This window comes from Zosterops lateralis (assembly GCF_965231275.1).
Source record: "Zosterops lateralis genome assembly, chromosome: 5".
In the NCBI taxonomy this organism is placed as follows: Eukaryota; Metazoa; Chordata; class Aves; order Passeriformes; family Zosteropidae; genus Zosterops; species Zosterops lateralis.
The window spans coordinates 27038747-27059071 of NC_139766.1; the positions used below are offsets into that span (position 1 = coordinate 27038747).

General features: G+C 39.2%; 2 protein-coding genes across 4 annotated transcripts in view; one reads left to right on the forward strand and one right to left on the reverse strand.

Moving 5' to 3' along the window:
- Positions 1-7113, forward strand: part of FIP1L1 (factor interacting with PAPOLA and CPSF1) — a 38117-nt gene extending 31004 nt beyond the window's left edge. For both annotated transcript variants that reach the window (XM_083860947.1, XM_083860948.1), the window contains 3 exons: positions 600-819; positions 5125-5262; positions 6017-7113. In XM_083860947.1, the coding sequence (XP_083717073.1) occupies positions 600-819; positions 5125-5262; positions 6017-6164 (506 nt within the window). In that variant the 3' untranslated portion in view covers positions 6165-7113. The remainder of the gene's footprint in view (positions 1-599; positions 820-5124; positions 5263-6016) is intronic.
- A 102-nt stretch (positions 7114-7215) lies between these two features.
- LNX1 (ligand of numb-protein X 1) overlaps positions 7216-20325 on the reverse strand; it is a 71194-nt gene continuing 58084 nt past the window's right edge. For both annotated transcript variants that reach the window (XM_083860946.1, XM_083860945.1), the window contains 4 exons: positions 17963-18140; positions 15844-16072; positions 8936-9094; positions 7216-7922 (listed from right to left, as the gene is read on the reverse strand). In XM_083860946.1, the coding sequence (XP_083717072.1) occupies positions 7787-7922; positions 8936-9094; positions 15844-16072; positions 17963-18140 (702 nt within the window). In that variant the 3' untranslated portion in view covers positions 7216-7786. The remainder of the gene's footprint in view (positions 7923-8935; positions 9095-15843; positions 16073-17962; positions 18141-20325) is intronic.

The following is a 20325-nucleotide window of genomic DNA, read 5'->3' on the forward strand; positions in this document are numbered from 1 at the left end:
CCAGGGTGAATTTATTTCTAAAGCTCCTCTTACATCTGTAATCAGAAAAGTATGACAAAGCATAGTATAGAATATAAATTAGTGAATGAGAACTTCATAGCTAACATTGTATTTTAAATACAATGATTTTAAAGTACAAGAGATAAAAATAATAGCATTTAAATACAAGGCCGGAAGCGTCCTTTTTCTGAAATGTATTTTCAGAGCATCTGAGTTTCAAAGGCAGTTTTGTTTTCTGGTTGTTTTCATTTTGTTGTTTGCCCAAAATAAAGCCATTTGACCACATAGAATCGGATTCTTTGAGCAAGTATTTGCACAATTTTTATTTTTTTTTCCCAGAAGTGTTTAAACAGTCTTTGGGGTATGTACCCTGGTTCTGTACTCATTTAAATACTTCTCATAAGAAGTATTATTTAAATGAGTGCCAGAAGCTTTTGTAATCATCATGGAAAAAATGCAGTTTGCTTAGAATTAACTCTAATGTGAAAAGGGAAGATTAAAAAATGTTATTGGAGGAAACCGACATATGTGTTTACATGCATAAGTTTCCTTATAATATTTGATTATGTTCTTTCTAATAACTACATCTCTTTCTTTAGTCACCTTTCCACACCCTGCAGGTTCTGCACCCTCATGGTCTAGTCTTCTGGACACCAGCAAACAGTGGGATTACTATGCACGAAGAGAGAAGGACAGGGAACGTGAGAGAGAGAGATCCCGGGATCGGGATCGGGACCGAGACCGAGACAGAGATCGAGACCGTACCAGAGACAGGGAAAGGGACCGAGATCACAGCCCATCTTCAAGTGCGTTCAACAGGTCAGTGAAATGTCCTAAACGTGCTGTTAACTCTGCTCAAAACTCTTGTCTCTGTTAAACAGTGTACTTCAACAATCAAATTCGGTGTTCTGCTGCATATTTCAAAGAGCTGGGTGGTGTGGTTTCCTCACCTTTGCCCTTTTCTCTTGGAAACTGTAATTTTAAATTTCTCTATGTAAAACAGAAGTGGAAAAAAAGGGCAGTATACATCCAAGTTGGTCATAGTGATTTACAGGTTAAAGGTGATTTAAGTCTTGAGAATGTCTGAAATACCCATCTCTTTTTGACATCAGTAGGTCTAGAAAAAAATTACATAAAAATCTACAGAAGTACCAAATGAATTTTACTTGCCATTTTAGTTTGGTACTAAGCGCAATTTTTTGCAACATTTGTTCTTAATTAATTGTGTTAAATACCTGCTAAAATGATTAATATGGTTGTTAAAAATGGCTGGATAGTAATATCTCCTCTCTTTTTTAAAACTAGTATTTCAAGGTCAAGAACTTTTCTTTAATTTTGATGTAGACAATGAAAATCAATTCAGATAACTTTATTCAGCTTTCTAATTGCTTTAAAAAAAACCCTGCAACTGTTCTCTGGTTCATGTGCTCAAGTACAAAGTATTTGATGTTGAGCTCATTATGGCTCCATAGAACAGAGGTCTATTGGTTAACCAGATTTTTCTAAATTTCCTCTGCTATCTACTAAGCATTTTGGGGTAAATATCTGATGCTTTTCTCAGTGTTCATTGTTAAGTTTAAATTTTTGCAGAATATATGTTAGCTATTAGGCAGATTGTTTTTACTAATGGTTTTAAGCTGAAGGAATGAGAGCGCTGAGAGTCAACATTGCTGCGGTTGAGAGAGAGATGACATTTTTGCATGATGGTTGTTAGCTGAAGACTCAAACTGGGGGCAAGCTGGGAGGATTTTTCCATGTAAGCTGGTGTGGTGATGTCGTCTTGTGTAGGCATGTGCTTCGTTCCAGGGTCAGTTTCTGAGGGCTGAAGACCTATCTAAACATCTGTTTCTCAGACAGCTTGATTGAAGGCCAGAAAAGAACCCTGGTCATTCAAGGGTGCTTGAAATGAACCTTAATAGCTTCCAGGCCTCAAGAAATCTCTGTGCTGCTGCCAGAGTTATCTGTAAAGGAGGGGGAAGAGCAGGCCTCGACTTTTTTATGTGACTAAATTATCCACCATCTGTAGCAAAGCTGTTGCCACATGGCTGTGTAGGAAAATGGGAGGCCCTTAACTAGGATAAGTTGGTTTGGGAATCACAGAAGAGGTGGGAGGGAGAGGCTTAAGAAAGAACAGGCAGATATAACATTTAAGAAGGTTTCTTTTTCAATTCTGTGCGCTTATGAAAATAAAATGAATGGAGCTGTGAGGAAGAGAATGTGAACTATTTTAAAGACTGCACAGATTTATAGTTTTTATTTATATTCCCTTTGTTTCCACTTTGATCAAGTGCTACTTTAGTGGGGTTTGTAGTAAGCATCAGCTTTAGTGTTTTACTGCTCAGAAATTACAGCGTTCAATGCTTTTAGCAGTTGTTATCCAGATGAGTAGCCTGTGTTTTTGCTAAGAAATTATTTTTTTAAGAAATGCTACAGTATTTCTTAAAATTATAAGAAAATAGGATTTTTATTCTATTATAACCAAAATGTGGTTTAAAATGAACTTTCAGGTGTCTTTATATTCTGTTCTGCTTTTACCCTGCCATCCTCAAAGAAAAGTGTGCATTTTTAGATTGCATCTCTCTCTGCCCCTTGAGAAGATGCCATTATTGTTGGACTGTTTCCCTTCTGCAAATGTTGGGACTTTATTTTGTTTGTTTGGGGTTTTTGTTTCTTTGTTTTGTTTGCTTTATTTTGGTAGTTTTAAGTCAATTACTTAGACATTGGAATTTGATTGATATGTTACTGTTTTGGGATTCTTCCTCAGCAATTTGAAAAATTAAAACAAACAAAACCAACAAAAACAAAAACCAAAAAACGGCAACTGTGTTTCTAAGGTCCTGGAATTTAATAGTCTCATGCAGAAGAACAGATGAAGGTCTGGCTGGCTGGATTGCAGCTTTACAGGACTTGGTGTCTTGGTGGTCAACAAATTGAACCAGACTCCACGATCAGTGTGCGATAAAGGTCAAAACACTGAGCAGAATTAGAGTGTTTCTGAAAGCTCCCAACACACTGGTCTTGGCAAACTGATTTTTTGCTTTACTTAGAGAAGTTGTTTATTTTCATCAGACACACTTACAAGCTGTCATGGTTCTTTAGTAGTTTGCCAAAATAAGGTTTAAAAGGGAGTATCAGTAATATTTTTAACCTTTTCTAGAGTGTTTTAAAATAACTGGGTAACAGAAAAAATGCAGAGCATGAGTTACCCCATTAAGGGCTTTAGGCCTCATCTTTGAAACCAAGCCCTAAGTCTACCAGTAGACATGTAATTTCTCATGGGAAGCTTATCAGAATTTAGTAGTAGACATACAGATTTTAACTTTTTAACTAGTTAAAAAGTTCAAAATATGAACTTTTCATATTTTGAATCAAAATATTAGTTTTGGGAAGCAATATCAGATATGGGAGAAAACTACATTTGCACAGAGAGGCTGAGGAGTCTCCATCCATGGAGAGACATCCTGGAGCTGTCTGGACATGGTACTGGTCAGCTGGTCCTGATGGCCCTGCTTTAGCTGGGGCTTGGTCCTTATGACCTCCACTCATGCCTTCCAACCTCAGTTTTTGTGCCAAATGTGCTTTGCAGGACTTGATCAGCTTACTCTCAGATCTGAGGTTATAAATGCATTATAAAATCAATGAAGTTGTCAGTGGCAAATCATGATTTTGAGTTCAGTACTTGTAGCTGTAGTTTTCCCGGTTTTGATGTGTGAATATTTTTCATGTCCCTTAGAAAAGCAGAATTTTCTATCGGGTGGTTAATGCTTCTCTACAGTGTCTTAAATTACTAATTTCTGACATTTTCTTGATGATGTAATCATACCAGGTTTCATAAAAAGACTAGTGCTGTTGCTTCAGGTGCTCATTGAGTTTTCATGCATAGCTGTAATAATCATTAATGTAATATCCTTACTTGGGAAGTGGCCAGAGGATCCAAGTTGTAGCAGATAAAATGGGTTTGATCTCAGTTCTCACTGCTCCAGGACATGAGAAAACTTTTGAGGCTTGAGCAGTTCTCCCTGTGTGATCTGTCTGATCTGTTCTGCTCCTGCAGGGACCTCAGAAAGATACTTTCTTTCATGGTAAAGATTGAGAGAGACAGAAACACTTGCCTTTTGTTAGGTCAACAGTATCTAAATTGTTACTGATTTTACTTCTTTAGAAAGACTGGTTACATTGTGCCTTTCTTTAGGGCTTGATGGGGATCTCCTGAACTGCAGCTAGAGAGCACTTCATGTGATATATAAATAATTACACTAAGTTCATTTGTATTGAAGTTGCACTGTGAAATGATGCTGGGTAGGATTTTCTTGGTAGAGAAATGATTGTGTCTTTTTAAGCTATGCTAATGTAGCATTTGAGTTATGTTGGCTAACAATGGACAGTGTTCTCATATTTTTTCTCTTTTTTTTTCTTTTTATGTTTTAGAATTCAGTAAACTCTTAGAGCTGCCCTTTTCATCAAGTCAAAATATAAAAATATGTTTTTAAGTAAAGCCTTTGAATTAGTGTCTAACCTGTGATATTTAGGGGTTTTAACCATCATTGTGGCAGGGCAGTATTTCAGGGCAATCCAAGCAAGAAGTGGAAGTAGAAACAGCACTGGAGAAAATAATTTCAAAATAATAATTTCAAAAGCAGCCCACTATATTTATTATATTTTACTCTTTGTACTTACTTTTCCTTTTCTTGAAGTGGGTGTAAGGAAATAGATAACTCTATAAAAATCTAATTTTAATTTACTCACATTGTATAATAGTCAAAAAGTGTGCTGATAAGTGTTAAATGTTGCAAATGCTGATCTGAAAACATTACTGAAGTTTATGTAGGCTTGTACGTCCTTCACAGTTAGATACAGGTTCAAGCTTAACAGCTTGATAACTGCTATATAAATTTAATGAGACACTGTTGTATTTTTTTTTCTTTCATTTTTAATGAACAATTTCCTTTCAAAATTGCCCTAACTGCACAAGTCTAGCGTATAACATGAAGAACTTTATTGTCCTTTAGGCGCCAGAACTCATGTAGACACCCAGAAACAATATTAAGATTTTCCTATCATTTAGCTTGTTATTGTTATACTCCTTGGTCTTACTGTCCTGAAAATCTGTTCTTTCTGAATCAGTGATGAAGAACGCTACAGATACAGAGACTATGCAGAGAGGGGCTACGATCGCCATAGGACAAGTAGAGAGAAAGAAGACAGACACAGAGACAGGAGACACAGAGAGAAAGAAGAGACTCGACACAAGTCATCTCGAAGGTTTGACTTCTCTTTTTTTAATAGGATATGAAAGACTTGCTCAGTTAAAAAAAAAAAAAAAAAAAAAGTAAACTTTTTAAAAAACCCCAAACAAACTGGAATTTTGTGGAAAGACTGTAAACACTTGAATGTGCTAACTGGAACAAATCTGCCATATAAAACGTGGACAGACAAAGAGCAATACTGACCCTGGGTAACCTTGTATTGAGCGATGTATGTGACAGTCAGTATGGGAACAGAAATCAGGACATTGGGGAAAGAAGGGTAAAAATGGTGAGTCAGAAAGAGGCGTAATGAAGCTGACATTCAGCAGCATGAACAGAATAACTCAACAGTCATTCTCAGCAAGTGGAATAATCCTTGCAGTCACTTGATAGAAGTTGTTCTACGTGACCCATTTTAAGTTTGAAATAAAAGTCCAGAAAATGGGGTCAACAAGAATGTCAAATTATTAAGGAATGCCAATAGGTATGTGGCATTGTTAAAAGTCTTGCTATTAGAATATAGGTTACGAATGTGAAAAATTATTCCATTTTCCCCAAAAAAAGTACAGGATGGATAGATGTATGTTCCATTCCAGGAAAAATTCAGTTGTGCACTGACATCCATATTCAGTTGCACTGACATCCAAAAACTCTAAGTTAGGAGCAGATGACAGTTTTCAAATATGAATGCAGAAGCTGTTTTTTGGTACTTTGTAATTAAATAGGGCCTGAAGTGTCAAGTGTTTGAGGCATGTTTTCTCTCTATTTAGTAACAGCAGACGTCGTCACGACAGTGAAGAAGGGGATAGCCACAGAAGGCACAAACACAAGAAGTCCAAAAGAAGCAAAGAAGGAAAAGAAGCCAGTGGTGAACCTGCTCCTGAACAGGAAAATACTGAAGCTGCCCCTGTGGAATAGGCTTGTGTGATTTTTTTGCCTACTTGCATATATATTAGTGCCAGAAATAGATTACTATAAATCTTGTTATTTTTCTGGGAATTATAATAATTTGCTCTTAATCTTGTTCTGTTAGTTTGAAATCAAAGGTTACTTTGGTTTTTTTTGAAAATAAAAGAACGAATTTTTCATGTTAAAATTCTTGGACTGACTTTGTCTTTTAAGAAACAGTGAAAAAACATCTTACAGCTAGAGGCTTATGCTCTTACAATATAAGTAGGGCTTAAATTCTTTGTATTAAATTGTCTCCTTTTTTCATAAGCCAATGGGAAGGTCATTCTTTTACTGACTTTAGAAACAGTGTGCATTCATTTTATTATATACCCAACATCTGGAACAGTGTGGGTTTAGCATAGCTTTTTGGAGTCATATTTGGAAAGGTCATCCTTTACTACAGAGACACACAGGAACTGCAGACTCTTCAAAAGCCTTGTAATAATGTGAAGAAAAAAAAAAACCTAGGGAAAGTGGGAAAGGTGCCGATTGTTCTTAGTTGAATGGAACACTGAGCATGGTGATGATGCACTTGATAATTATGTCTGGTTTGTGTGGGTGCATAGGGATGAATTAAGCTGGATAATCGTCCCTGCTGCTTTTCAGTGGCTTAAAAGAGAGTTCATTTTAGTCTTTGTTCTAGGGGAACAGCTGCCCTTAACATGATAAAGATTAACAAACATATCCTCTTCCCACTGCAAGCTTCTGAGATAAAAACGAGACTGTGGAATATGAGTAATTTGCAGAGAAAGACAAAGGACTATTTTAAGAGACATATAAGACCATCATGACTTTCAGATTTACTTCATGCAGAACAGTATCAAGTGTGATTGATAAGGCAGTCCCACAAAAATTTTACTGCTAATCAGAAGACTTACTTGATGGCGTTAGCAGGGTGCAGTGTACTTCCTCAAAAGTAATATTCCACATAAAAAACCCAGATTTAATAGTATTAATCACAACAAACCAGGGAAATGAGGTAATTTGGTTTTGGATAAAAATAATGTCTGTACAAGTACACAGTTACAATTATTTTTAATTATTTTAGAAATTTCATTCACAGTTTTACAGACTAACAAACAGTACTTGAAAGTCTTGAAAATACCAGCTTCATGCTGACCATGAAAAGGTACATATAATCAAAGTGCTATTAATGTGTTGGATAAAAACCTTCCCCTGATTATTGCAACTAGAAAAATTGCAAGAAATATTTCCATAAATTATTCAAGGTTTTCTTTTTGTAAATCAAAATAAAGTGGGTGAGCAGAAGCTGTTGCTCCTTAAATTTCATTATTATTATAATGCATTAAATAGATATATAGATATGTATAAAAAACAACAAAAACCCCTTAAGAACACAGGGAAGGAAGGACTTAAGTCTGTAGCTTGGATCACTCTGAAGTGATTTTCTGACAGGTGTCACTGCTTTACCTAAACTTTACTTTTCTTGACATGCAGGTTGAAATTTCACAAACCTTTTCTTTATAAATATATACTTGACCCCCCCCAAAGAGCAAAGACTGATGTTCCTTTTTTTACATTTTTTCCTCATGTTAAGATACTTATCATACTCTCCATGAAGACTTGTTTTATAAAAATGTGCCAGGCCAGGACACAATTGTGAGAGTAATTTTTCCTTTTAGTTCTTTGAGCATCCTTGCCAAGCAGGCATGCATCATTCCTGATGTGTTCCTGCCATTGACAGCAAGGAGGATGTCGCCGCATCTGAAAAAACAAATGCAAAAAACAACAATTAAATAAGGTGACTTTTCATCTTAGATGTTTTCAAATGCCAAAGCATATCCTTTAGCTTGGGGAAGCAGCGGAAATGAGTATTATGGTTCCTTCTCTGGCTAACTACTGTTCATGAATAAGGGAATAAAGCTGATGAAAATATTTCACTTGTTTGGGTTTCTTACAAGTTTATAATTACCTAGACATATTTGAAAGAAAACATGATCTAGTTCTGATATTTCATTCTGATGAATCATCATCACAGAATCCTAGGAGGGCTTTGGTTGAAAGGACTTCAAAGATAACTTCCAACTTCCAAGATAACCTTCTACTAGACCAGGTTGCTCAAAGTCCCAAGGCAACCCGTCCTTGAACAGGGATGAGGCATCCACAACTTCTCTGGGCAACCAGTTCCAGTGCCTCACGACTCTCACATTAAATAATTTCTTTTTAATATCTGGTCTAAACCTACTGTCTTTCAGTTTAAAGCCATTATCTCTTGTCCTAGCATTACATACCCTTGTAAAAAGCCCCTTTCCAGCTTTCTTGTGGGCCCTCTTTAGATACTAGAATGATCTGTGTTCTGAACAACTGTACCTTTTAAGCCTTGTTAATTGATGTAAGTTTGTGTCATGACTGTGCATTTACTCCCAAGTATATTGGTGTTTGCAGGGAAGGCATTTGGTTGGGGTGTTTAGAACTGGATATGTGGGAAACCTCTGTGCTGGCATGCTTTGTACCACCCCAGAGATCAAATTGACTCTTCTTTTAACCTACATACTAGTGGGTTGCTAGACATCTGAAAACATTCTGCCATGAAGGCAAATCCGTTAAATTTCAGGATACTTATGTCCTGTTTCCAGATCTCCCAGAGTTCTGCATCAGTGAGTCCATCCCCCGTCCCTGCCACTGCCTTAATGAAAACATGTTTTTTAAAAACTCACACAAGTTAATCAGAAGAAAAACCTACTTAAATATTACTTTTTAAAGATAGTAATCATTACCTAATTCTGCCATCATTATATGCTGGTGTTCCCCCAACAATGGATTTGATAAAGAATGGTTTGTTCCCAGTATGTTCTTCATAACCTCCTACAATGCTGAAGCCAAGACTTCCAGATGTATTTCTTCGTAATACAATTTCTTTGCAGCTGTACAAATACCTGAAATAAAACCAGTTTAATTAAATGTCTTATATTTGACTTTAGATTCTGATGAACCATTAATAATCTGCATTTTCTTGTAGTCATTGAGAATTTTTGAGAGTTAAATAGTGCCATATTTCCACCGTATTAAGCACCTGAACTTCTCTATTTCTGTAGTACTGCTTTCCTGTTATAACCAGATAACCAGTTATCCCAAAAGTGAAATGAGTAGATACTCTTGGTCTTAAGTATTAAATAAGTTTTTTAAATAGGGTAAAAAACTATGCAATTCATCTAGTTTGTGTGCATAAGCATGGATTTAATGTTTGTAAATCAGCAATTCAAAAAGCTGTATTTTTTCTACTCTGTACAGCCCAATGACTTTTATCTTCCAGATATGAGCCTGTATGTGATTAATTATGTCAAAGTGCTCAGGCACTTACTACTGTGGTGCATGTCAAAGTGATATAATTTTAAAGCCAATGGAATGAACTACAAAAATGACAGATGACACAAAGACAGGTATTGGTGGAATTAGGGATCCTGAGCTTTTCTTGAGTAACCTGATAAAGTCACAGCATTGAAGATGAGAGAAACTTATCCATTTGAGTCAGTGCTTTGGAATACTGAGTCTGCTCTCAAGAAGATAGCTTGTTCTTACTGTAATGATTAACACAAGATTTTGTAGCAGGAGAAGTGAAATCTGCTTCTCCCTCCATTTGCCTTTTGGATGTATTTTATGATACTGTATGTTATGCTCATCAAAGCTTAGGTTCCAAAACTAGGGATAGGGGAAAACAAGAATGGTGTTATTAGACTCTTAAATGTTGCCTAATGCTCGGAGTACATTAATTTCTCTTTCCTTTTTTCTAAACCAAATTAATTCTATTTGTTAGACAGTGAGTGATAGAAATCTCTGTCCATAGTACTTAACCAACTTATCATTAGTGGTGTCCCCAGGAATGACTGAAATTACTGAGTGACTAAAAATATATTTGCTACTCAAAATCTTAAAATATAGGCTGACCTAGAGCAGGTAACTGTTACAAGCTCTATTCAGAGCTTTTTAGGTTTCTAAAAAGCACCTGACAGTTCTATAGGAGAATAAATGTCTTAAAGACTGATATGTCTGGTGTTTTAAAAATTGTGTTTTAAATAGTGCATTTGCTGTCTTTCACAATAGTAATATTAGATTAGTCCCCCAGGGCCTACAAATATTCATCTGCTGCCAGGATGGTAGGTATGTAATATTTGCACAAAAATTCACTGGCTGCTAATGTAAGAAACGGGTGACATTTTCTTCTTCCTCAGCAGCCAGGCATTATGACTTTACCATCTGTGGACTTCCTCAATGTGCAAAATCACTTAAATCTTCTGTGTTTAATGGTACTTATCAAGGTCATGACCAAGCAGTGCCAGGATTCAGCCATTAGTGCTATAATTCAGTGTTGATTTTGGGGTAGAGGTCTCACTGCTCCTTAAGGCAGTGAGAGTGTTACTGCCTCAAGGAGCAAATTCCTGAAATTGAAAGGTAATCAGCTAAATCCTAATGCCACAGAAAAGTAGTAGGCAAGCAGGTAAAGACAGGAGAATAAAAGACAGTGAAGCCAAACATGCCTTATGTGCATTCTATGCATGCAGTCTAAAAGGTTGTAAGTTGCATGGTCTCCATCAGTCCAGAAAGCATAAATACCTATTTGCTGTCAAAGTGTATGATAAATATACATAAAAGAGACATAGCATTAGGATTGTTGTCTCTGCCAGAGCAAAGAAAACGTGGAAATGAAGAAGCAGGAGAGAGCAACCACTCTGTTGTGATTCCAAGTCTCTGTGCTGCCTCTTCCTCGCCAAAGGGACTGGGTGTAACCTGTTGTGACAAGAAGGCAGTGGAGACATGGAAGTCAGGAGAAGAGGTGCTGGTATGATGGTCAGTTTGGGAAAGCCCCTTTTCTCCCCTTTTCACAAAGAAGACAAGCTTGTCTTCTTTGGTTCCCAATACCCAAATTGGTAATTAAATGTTTTCAGTTCTGAAAGCCAAGTCTGTTTGACCACGACAATAATGAGTGAGGGATTTCCCTGTCTTCTGACAATGAGTTTACTCCTCTTCCCCTTTTCACTTGCTCTGCTGTGGTACAGGCAGGTCCAACCCATCACGACAGCCATAGCTAGAGACTGACACCTAAAAGAATAGGAGTGTCTAGGATGTGTATATGCCTTTAACTTGACATCTTCTTATCTCTATCCTATGACATAGCGGTATAAGCATGGCCGTGCATCATCCATCAGCTGTTTGTCAGCGCTATCTATCACAACTGTGAAAAAGATGCTGGCAGGCAAAGCTGAGCTGTATGTAATGCAGGTACTGCTTGCTCCAGACAGTTCAGTGCCTAAGCAGAGATGCCTGCTCTGCCCAAGCAAAGAGCAGCCCAAAGGGAGTCCATTCTTTTAGGGCTGTTTAATCATAAAGACAAGCTACAAAGTACCACAGAGAAAAAATAAAATCATATGAAGATGCTTAGTGTGTTTGAGTAGCTTAATTTTCTGTGATAATGAAAGCCCTAGTCTGGGTGTTTTGACCCAGTCAAACTACCATAACCTACTAAGCTGCAACTGGTCTAAGGAGAACCATCTCCTTGGAAGAGAGCAGCTCACAGTCACTGCCTTTATCGCTAAATACTCCAGAATATGAGGACAAGGAATAATTTATATGCAAACTTGCCTCAGATACAAGATTTGGGAATATATAGTGTCTAATCGCAGGGTCCTATCCTAAGCAATACTACAACTAAGCATCAGTTACTGATGCATCAGGAATTTAAAAGTGCCTGTTTTCAAGTAGTTAAATGTACAATTCCCTGCTGATTTTCATGATACACAAGTAGCCTTATGCTCTAGGCATGAATACCAGCCCAGCTGCAGGAGGATTTCAGCAGTAACAGCTATGAAAAGGATAACTCCCTCCTCCCTCCCCATTACAGTACACAAATGGCAGCTGAGTAAGTCATATTTGAGAATTGCTTCCACCAGCACCCTACAGCCTGGACTGAGTTACTTTGGAGGTGTTTCTGTCCTGATTTCATGTTTCACATCTTGTTCTACCCCAGGTTTGCAGAATGACTTTGGCCACCTTGTCTCTTTCTCATCTCACTTTACAGATGAAGAAAAGCACTTGTGTGAAATACTAATGTTTGTAAATGTTATGACAGGTTGATCTAAAAAATATTCTAAGTACTAGCTGAGGGAAGGAAATGTGAGGAGAGCAAAGAAAGGAGAGCAGGAAAACAAGCAAGGGTAGAAGCAGCATCAGAGCTGGGGAAATACTTTTTGCCAGCTGTTCCTCGTTACTTCCTTTGTGCATACTTGACAACAACATGTCCCTCTACCAATAAAGGAGTTCTGTCTTCCTAAACAACAAACAATTAAATTAGCTACCCTGAAATAAGTCTTTGGGCAAGAATGCTTAAAGTCCTGCATCACTGTTTCCTCCCAGCCCGCAGCCCCTCCGCTTGCGTGCAGGCCAAGTTTTGACAGATGTCAGATGCACATGTGCATGTATTTTATAACCACCACATATTGGATCGTACTACAGAAAGAACAGAGGAGCTGTTTATGTATTATCAAGCCATACAAAAATGAGAAAACTCAATTCTAAGATCACACAAGGAAAGGACAAAATTTAAGTGAGGTCCACAAATGTTAAATTAACAAGGTGGCTTTTCCAAGTCTTTGAGCTTCAGTGCAAGAGATCAGATAACTTGTCTGATTCTGCTGCTACCAACTTCATCCAGAAAAGTGATATAATACCCTAACTCTCAATATTTGTGTCTCTTGTCTGTACCCATCTCTGTAATATGCATGCAGTCCTTGGGAAGGGAAGAGTTCTGTTCTAGTATGGAAATCAGGCATTTACAGTAAGCTACTTTAAATCATGTAAGTATTATTAATGTTAGCTTGTTTTCTACTTCATTGGTCATGAGCAGAAGTCTGTAAACATGCTCTAGTATTTAGTTCAACTCGGCACAATTTATGGTACCATAAAGATTCACAAGATTTTCCTCAGAATTTCATAGATTTGAACAAAGAAGGAAAGACTCTCCTGCCCCCTCAGTTTCCTGAGCCTGAACATCCTGTCTAAATTGTGAGGTCAAGCTGCCTCTGAACACCCCCTTGCTTGCTGTGAACAGATACATACACTGCACTGCCAGGGTTTGTCTTGAGCCACATCTTTCTATTCTCAAACGATTTTAAATAATCTACTATCCAGCCTCCTCTTTTTCAAAACATGCCTGTTCCTGGCCTACCGGTTTTACTGTCTTTTCTATTTGTTCAATTTGTCTTACATAAGTGTGCCCCTTCCTGCCCATCTTGCCAAGTACTTTGCATTATCCTCCATAATCATGATTTTGACATTTCTACTTTTCCATTAGCTGCACCATTCTCAGACTCGCATATCTTGGAGCAGTCCTTCTAGTAAATAGTTTAATTAAAGTAGGTGATTCTTCAACATTTTGCCCCATAACTGCACTTCAGGCACTTTTTCCAAGATAGACCTGTCAGACATCTATTTAGACAGAGTATAATTTTCTCTTACAGCCTGGAAAATGTCATGAGACTGCTGACAATATCTTGAGATCTAGTGAGATGTGATCCTTGCCAAAAGCAAACTAAAATCCAGAGAAAGGTTAAATGCTCAGCCTGGAGCACAATGAGTTAACATGATGCACATCCTCATGAGAGAACTTGAAGGACTTTCAGACATCTGATGTGGGCCCTGGAGAATCAAAACAATAAGCGGGTGAGCATGCTTATGCTACAGAAAACAGAAGGGTCTGCTAATACCTAGCAAGCAATCCCAAACCTGATCCTCTTGTATCCTTCCTCAGCCAATCAGCTGCTAATAAGAAAACACAGCACCTTTGTTACTGTCACATCTAATGTGTGTTGGTCCCTGTCCCAGACACTAGTCTGATGTTCAGAGCAGTGTCCCCACTCAGCATACCAATGTCCCCACATCTCTTTGAAGGAGAAGGGCCATGCTGTGCTCTGTGCACGGCCTCACAGCTGGGGATAGAGTTACAATGAACTCTTGTCTCCAGCCTTGCTGACACTGGGGCTGATTTTCCTTCAGACAAAAAGAATTGGAATGCCTTCACACATGCAGCCTTTAGAAGAGAAAGGCTAAAGTGAGCTCAGAAACAATTCCTAAAATGGGAAAACCCATTTCATTGCCAAACTGCAAAGTGGAACTGACTGATGTGAGCTCTAGGTGCAAGCCTGCAGTACTGTGGAGCTCTGTCCTTCCTGTCCTCTACTATCTATGCAAAGATAGTGGGAACTTCAGGCAGCTGGGAGTAGAAGATGATGACTAGGCAGCTCAGGTTTTCTATACAGCCCAGTGAAGGTGGCATAGGCAGGGTGCGATTGTTTCAGTCCATCTAGTAATGGATAGTGATAGAGGACAAGACTCAGCACTGCACACTGCAGATTGCAGCATCTATAAGGCCTCTATTCTGTTGTCTCTTCACTGAGAGCATTATCCCATGCTCTAGTACCTTCACTATGGTGCTAGTCAAGCTCAGGAGTGCAGAAAAAGTTAGCAGGAATGCAGATCTCCCTGGGCCTGCCTGTCTTCAGAAAGACTGAGTGAAGAAAATTTACCATTGTCTGGGGTAACAAGTTAAGGGGCACCCATTTATTGCATTTTGGTTTTACTGGTTTTCTTTCACAGGTATAAAGAACATTTTGCCTGTGGGTGACAGACACACAGCCTGGCTTCTGCTCTTGCAGTGCTTCAGCACATGTTATACAGTCATTAGCATCAGACCAAGCCCCAAAAAACATCTGGCCCTCACATCAGACCTTGCTACAAGGTGAATGAGCTCAAAATGGCTCTAGCTAGAAAGAGAAAAACCTGTTAGGCAGGAGTAGGAAATGAAGAGGAGTCCTGAAACTGTGCCCAGAGAAAAGTCCACCTGTTCTACAGACCATCTTTTCCTGCCCTCTTGTAAAAGGGAGACACTGAACTGCTGCCAGACTTAGGAGTACAGTCAAGAGGAAGTTATAAGATAAATTCTTCATTCCTTAAAACTGAGTTTCAGCTCTGTGATCCCAGCTTTGCATATTCACAGATTCACAGTGTGTCCTCATTTCGTACTTTCTGGAATGTTGTGGAAGCTGCAGGTATTACACTGTGCACACCAAGAGCTTAGTGACAGGCGATGTGGCTCTTATTATCCTTGCTGAAATGACAACACAGCTGCTTCCTGTGTAGGACAAATGGACTTCTTTCAGGCGGGGGTGGGGTTAAAAGAGGTGATTTGGAGATACTGGCCAACTGTGAGAGTTTTGCAACATCTGGGTAAAGTCAAACAATTCAGCTGGATTTGGCTAAGGAGAAGGGCTGTGCAGCTTGAGTGTTGCAGGAGGGGGTATCTCTGCCTTCTGCAGCGTGGTTGAGCCTAGACTCCAGTTCAGCAAGCTCCTGTATCCCTGCAAGATTTTTCTTTCATTCCCTAAGTGCCAGATATGTTTACAAGATTGAAACAATTCAGTATCCTATCCTCCCTCGCAAGGGGAACTGCATGTCTGTTTTGCCATGTACACGTACCCATTTACAAAAGGGAGGTATTTAGAGTCAAGTCAGTGACAGAGCCTGGATTTAATTAAGATGTCAGTGCAATGAATCAAGCCAAAAAAAAGAATTGCCAGAAAATACAAATCTTTCCTCCCACTCCCCCTCAGCAAGAGGTTGCAATCCGTGGACTTACCGTGGCAGCCCCAGCCACATCACCCAGGACGGTGACCACTCGCTGCTCTCGGAGGTCACCTGTGTGTCCTCAGGGGGTGGGAGGTGACCCCGCTCCTCCTGGGCTTCACATGCTCTCATCTCCAGGGCTTTGAGCACCACTGAGGAGTTGGTATTCTTCAGCAGGGCGACGGCCTCACTCCGGCTGACTCCTGTCAGATCAATGCCGTTCACGTTCAGGAGGATGTCACCTGAGACCAATAAAATGGATGATAAAAAACCCTGCAAGTGTTTCCAGGGTCCCCTCCCCACCTCCACAAACAAGTGAGTCAAATCCATGGCCAAGAACTGGCTGCCTGACGAGGCGTTTTGCCAATCCTATAGTTTAACATGGCTGTGAAGCATATGCTAGTAAACATCTCACAGGCATGAGGGAAGGGTCTAGATTCCTGTACACAGAAACTTTGCATGGTTGGACATTGGATTTGTCCTAGTTTCTTGCCACATAATGTCCTGCATCTGGAGCGGAACAAACAGCTGGAGTCCTGTTGTACCAACAAGCTTTGGTACTGGTGCCTAGTACTGGTCTGGGTCTCTGGAATCCACTTCCAGCTAACAACATTTGTACTCAACCTAAGCTTGAAACCCGACAGCTCAATGTTTTTTCTCCCAGCTCTCCCTTAGCTGAGGACTGCCACTACAATTGACTCTTCCTAGTTTGCTTTGTGGGATAAGATGTTATTATTTTCATATTAATGCCTGTCTAAATGGCTGCAAGCCAAACCATCTTTCTGTATGCCCTACTTATAATATAGGCACAGCAGCTACAGAGAAAAATGCAAAGATGACCTCAATTACTACAGGAAGAACAATAAGGACATCACTAATGTCAGGCAAGCAGCCACAGTGCCAAATGCTCTGCTATTCTTCATAGCAGGCTCCCATGCCAGGGCTTTCCTGGGTGCCCTCTGTACTTGGCCTGGAGCCTCTCCAGGCAGAGATGTCTCACTGGCAGTCCAGGCACTGCAATATGACCATTAACCTCTTCTTGTGGTCCGCCCCCAGTGAGAAGGACAACAGCCTAAGAGCTGCTCTAAATCAGAGGCCTATGGCACTATTATAACATCACATATTCATTTGCTTCTAATTTTATCAAATTAACTAGGCTGAGTTTTCCATGTTGCCTCATGATGAATATTTTTTGGAAAGTATATCCCACTGAGAGGCAGTTATGTCCAGACAGGAAGGAAGGGGAAACCTGTTGTTTTGCTCCTGTTGTTGGGTTCTCACATGGGTTTCGTTGGGCGGACACAAAGATGAAGTTCCCACATGTGCCAGTGCTGGCACCAAGACCCAGGCTCGTGAGGTCTGATTGGGTTGCAGCTATTCTGCCTCATTTTTGAGTGTCTTCACTTCCCTCAAACTCAGGATTTCTCTTCAGCTTCCAGGCAGTGACTAGACTAAGCAGAACATAGGGGATGAAGGGTAAGTGAGCTATTCCACTCCTGGTTGTTGGCTACTGAGGGACTTGGCTCTTGAAGATCCAACATCCTGAAACCTGAGAGTTTTATCTTTCCTCTGTTGCCCAGCTATTTCCACAAAACCAACTGATAAAGTATGTTCCTCATCTTGCTTTAAAAGCTTATTCATGCAGAAGGGGAGAAACTATTAGCTTTATCCCTCTGTTACATAAGTAGCTAAATGGGGTTAGGAAGCCAATGTTTCCAGACAATGATGTTGAACTACAAGGCACTAATGTACCTCAATTTATAATGGGAATTTTGCTCTTGTATATTTCATTCAAATTCATAAATGCAATGACAAATAAGCACAAAAAATTACCTTAAAAACACATGAAGGTTGCATAATTAATGTATCAGGCGTTAGGAGATGGTTGTGCAAGCTAATTTTCCTGTGAAAAGCTATTTATCTTTTTTTTTCTACCAGAATATTGCTACAGCCTACCTCACAGAGATGATTACTGCTGTCTATTATGCCTTTTCTAGTAGCTGACTTGAGACTCTCTAATCCAACACATATAGGATTGCTGAAGATGTCAGTGTGAAGCTCTTTCACTATCCCTCACTTTTCAAAAGAAGCTCTTGATTTAAAAGCAGGCTTTCAAAATCATCCCCTTTTACCTGTTTTTATCCTGCTGTCTCTGCTAATCACTCCTCCAGGTTCCACACTTATCACATAGATAGGCAAATCCCATTCCCGGTTAGATGCTCCACCTGCCACAGTCATTCCCAGTGACTCTGTGTGATCTTTCCGGACAGCCACCACCTTCTCATGACAGGTGACGGTGTGAAGGGTGCTCTGCGATGGAGAAAATGGCAACAACAAATACAGTTTGTGGGCATGGCGACCTCCCTGACAGCTTTGGCATTTTCTACCAAAACAAATACTCATGAAAGCAGAACCAAGATACTTCCCAGCCACCTGGCCTGATGGCAGGAAGGACTCCCTCAGGGACTTAAGCATCTGCACTCAGAGTTACCACCAAGATAACTGTGCTTTAATAGTTAAAGTCAGGCACTGCTCCCATAAAAACCAGAGTTGTTTTAGTGCTAAGGCGAATATAATCTGGTCCTTGAAACGTAAATAAGGAATTTGATTTTAAAAGAAAAAAAGTTCTTGATACTAATATCACTAGTGGTCATCATATTTTTGACTATCAGGTTGTGCTTCTTATCTTACTGCTGGCAGTCTGAGGATCATTTGTATGCTTAGTGAGAAGTAGTCCTCTTGGGCTTGAGGACTGAAACCATTGGGAATATATTAGAAGAGACATATTTCTTCTGATCTTCCAGATATCCGTGTTTCTGTGTAAGTTATGGGTGGGAATACACTTGAAGAATAAGTGTTTCTGTTCAGGAAAAGAGAAGGACATTTACAGTGAAGAGCCAGCAGTTTCCAGGATGCTCTTAGTGCTTACGCTTGAAGGGTCACTTCAGGACAGTCATCCTTATATTTCTGCCCCTGAACAGGAAAAGTTAAATACACACAGCTGGTCATGCAATAACTAGTGCACGACTGGAGGTGAAAGAAACCCACAGGTGCCCTCAGGATGGAGAATCATTGCAATGCAAGCTCCAACAAAATCCGTGAACTGAATGTTTACCATGCACTCAGTTCTTACAGAAGAGTTTGAAAGGCAAATAAAATCTGGATTTAAATGTTAATTGCTTTGCTTTCCTTAAGTATTTCATAAGCAGTGCTCCTGACAATCCCAGCCCCTCTTGCAGGAACTGCATCATCCACTCCAGGCTCATATATAATGGCACACTTCTAAATACACTTCAAATGCATATTTAAAAGACTTTTCTCACTCACAAATGTGACCTCACATTCATAATATACAAAAATAATCTATAAAACTCATTTAAAGCAAAATTAATCTCTTCTTAGAAATCCGACATCTCACAGAGAAGTTTTATGTTGGTTCCTGGGCCAGAAAGTGGAGTAGGTGAATCCACAACGTCTCCCTAAGTGACAATGATGGACAAAGGAAGATTTGGCAAGAATATTTTTAAGGGAGTAGGGCAGACTTTGATTTGTGGTTTGGGGTTTTTTTTTGTTTTTTGAAGGTATGTTTGGCGAAACAAACTAACTCCACATCAAGATTTCTGTGATGCAATGTTAACAACAAAACACAGAACCTTCTAGAAGCTCAGAAAAGGATTTCTCCATGCTTGAGCAGATAAACAGTAGCTTCCACAAAGCTCCAGAAACAAAAAGACAAAGAGCTCAGTGCAAAGAGGAATTCTCTCAGTCTTTGAGAGAAAAACAAACAACATGGTTGTTTGGACATATTAGACCTGGTCCATGACACAGGCACAATATCAAAGTAATTTGGCTTAGGGCTTGCAAACAAATTTAAGAATTTCTGAAGATTTAAAAACCTTCAGAAAAGGTTCTCTTCCAGATAAGTTTTAGGTTTTGATCCAGATAATTTTAACCTTTTACCTTTGGCTTTAAGGTGTAAATATTTTAAACACAGTAGTTCTATCTTTATGCAAATTAAACTTAATGTTTCATCCATGTTTTGCAAAAATACCCTTTTTCCCTTGAAAAGGAATTCCATTGGGAAAAAGCCACTTCCTGAAACACGTGGAATAGGGGCACTACTACTTTTAACAAAATTGCAATCCGAAATTTTGTAGCAAAATATGAAACTGGGATTCTATTTGTGGCTCTGATTGAGAGAGCAGTCCTGTTACTTATGCAGCATACATTCAGTCTCAGACAACAAAAACATTAGAGCATTAGCCATTTTATCACTATTCTTTGAGGAATCAGCACAGAGAGAAAAATTTCAAAGTAGGGCTTGGGAACAAATTGTCCTGCTACATTTCAATGAAGAATTGTAGAAGTACCAGTACTTGTATGTTGAACCACAAAGGACCAATTTCCCTTTGAAGCTACTCTTTTCCATGTCATTTTTTACAAGGCTGCAGACAGAAAGGATTTGGGGTGACTAGTCTGAGACAAAGGCAGTGAT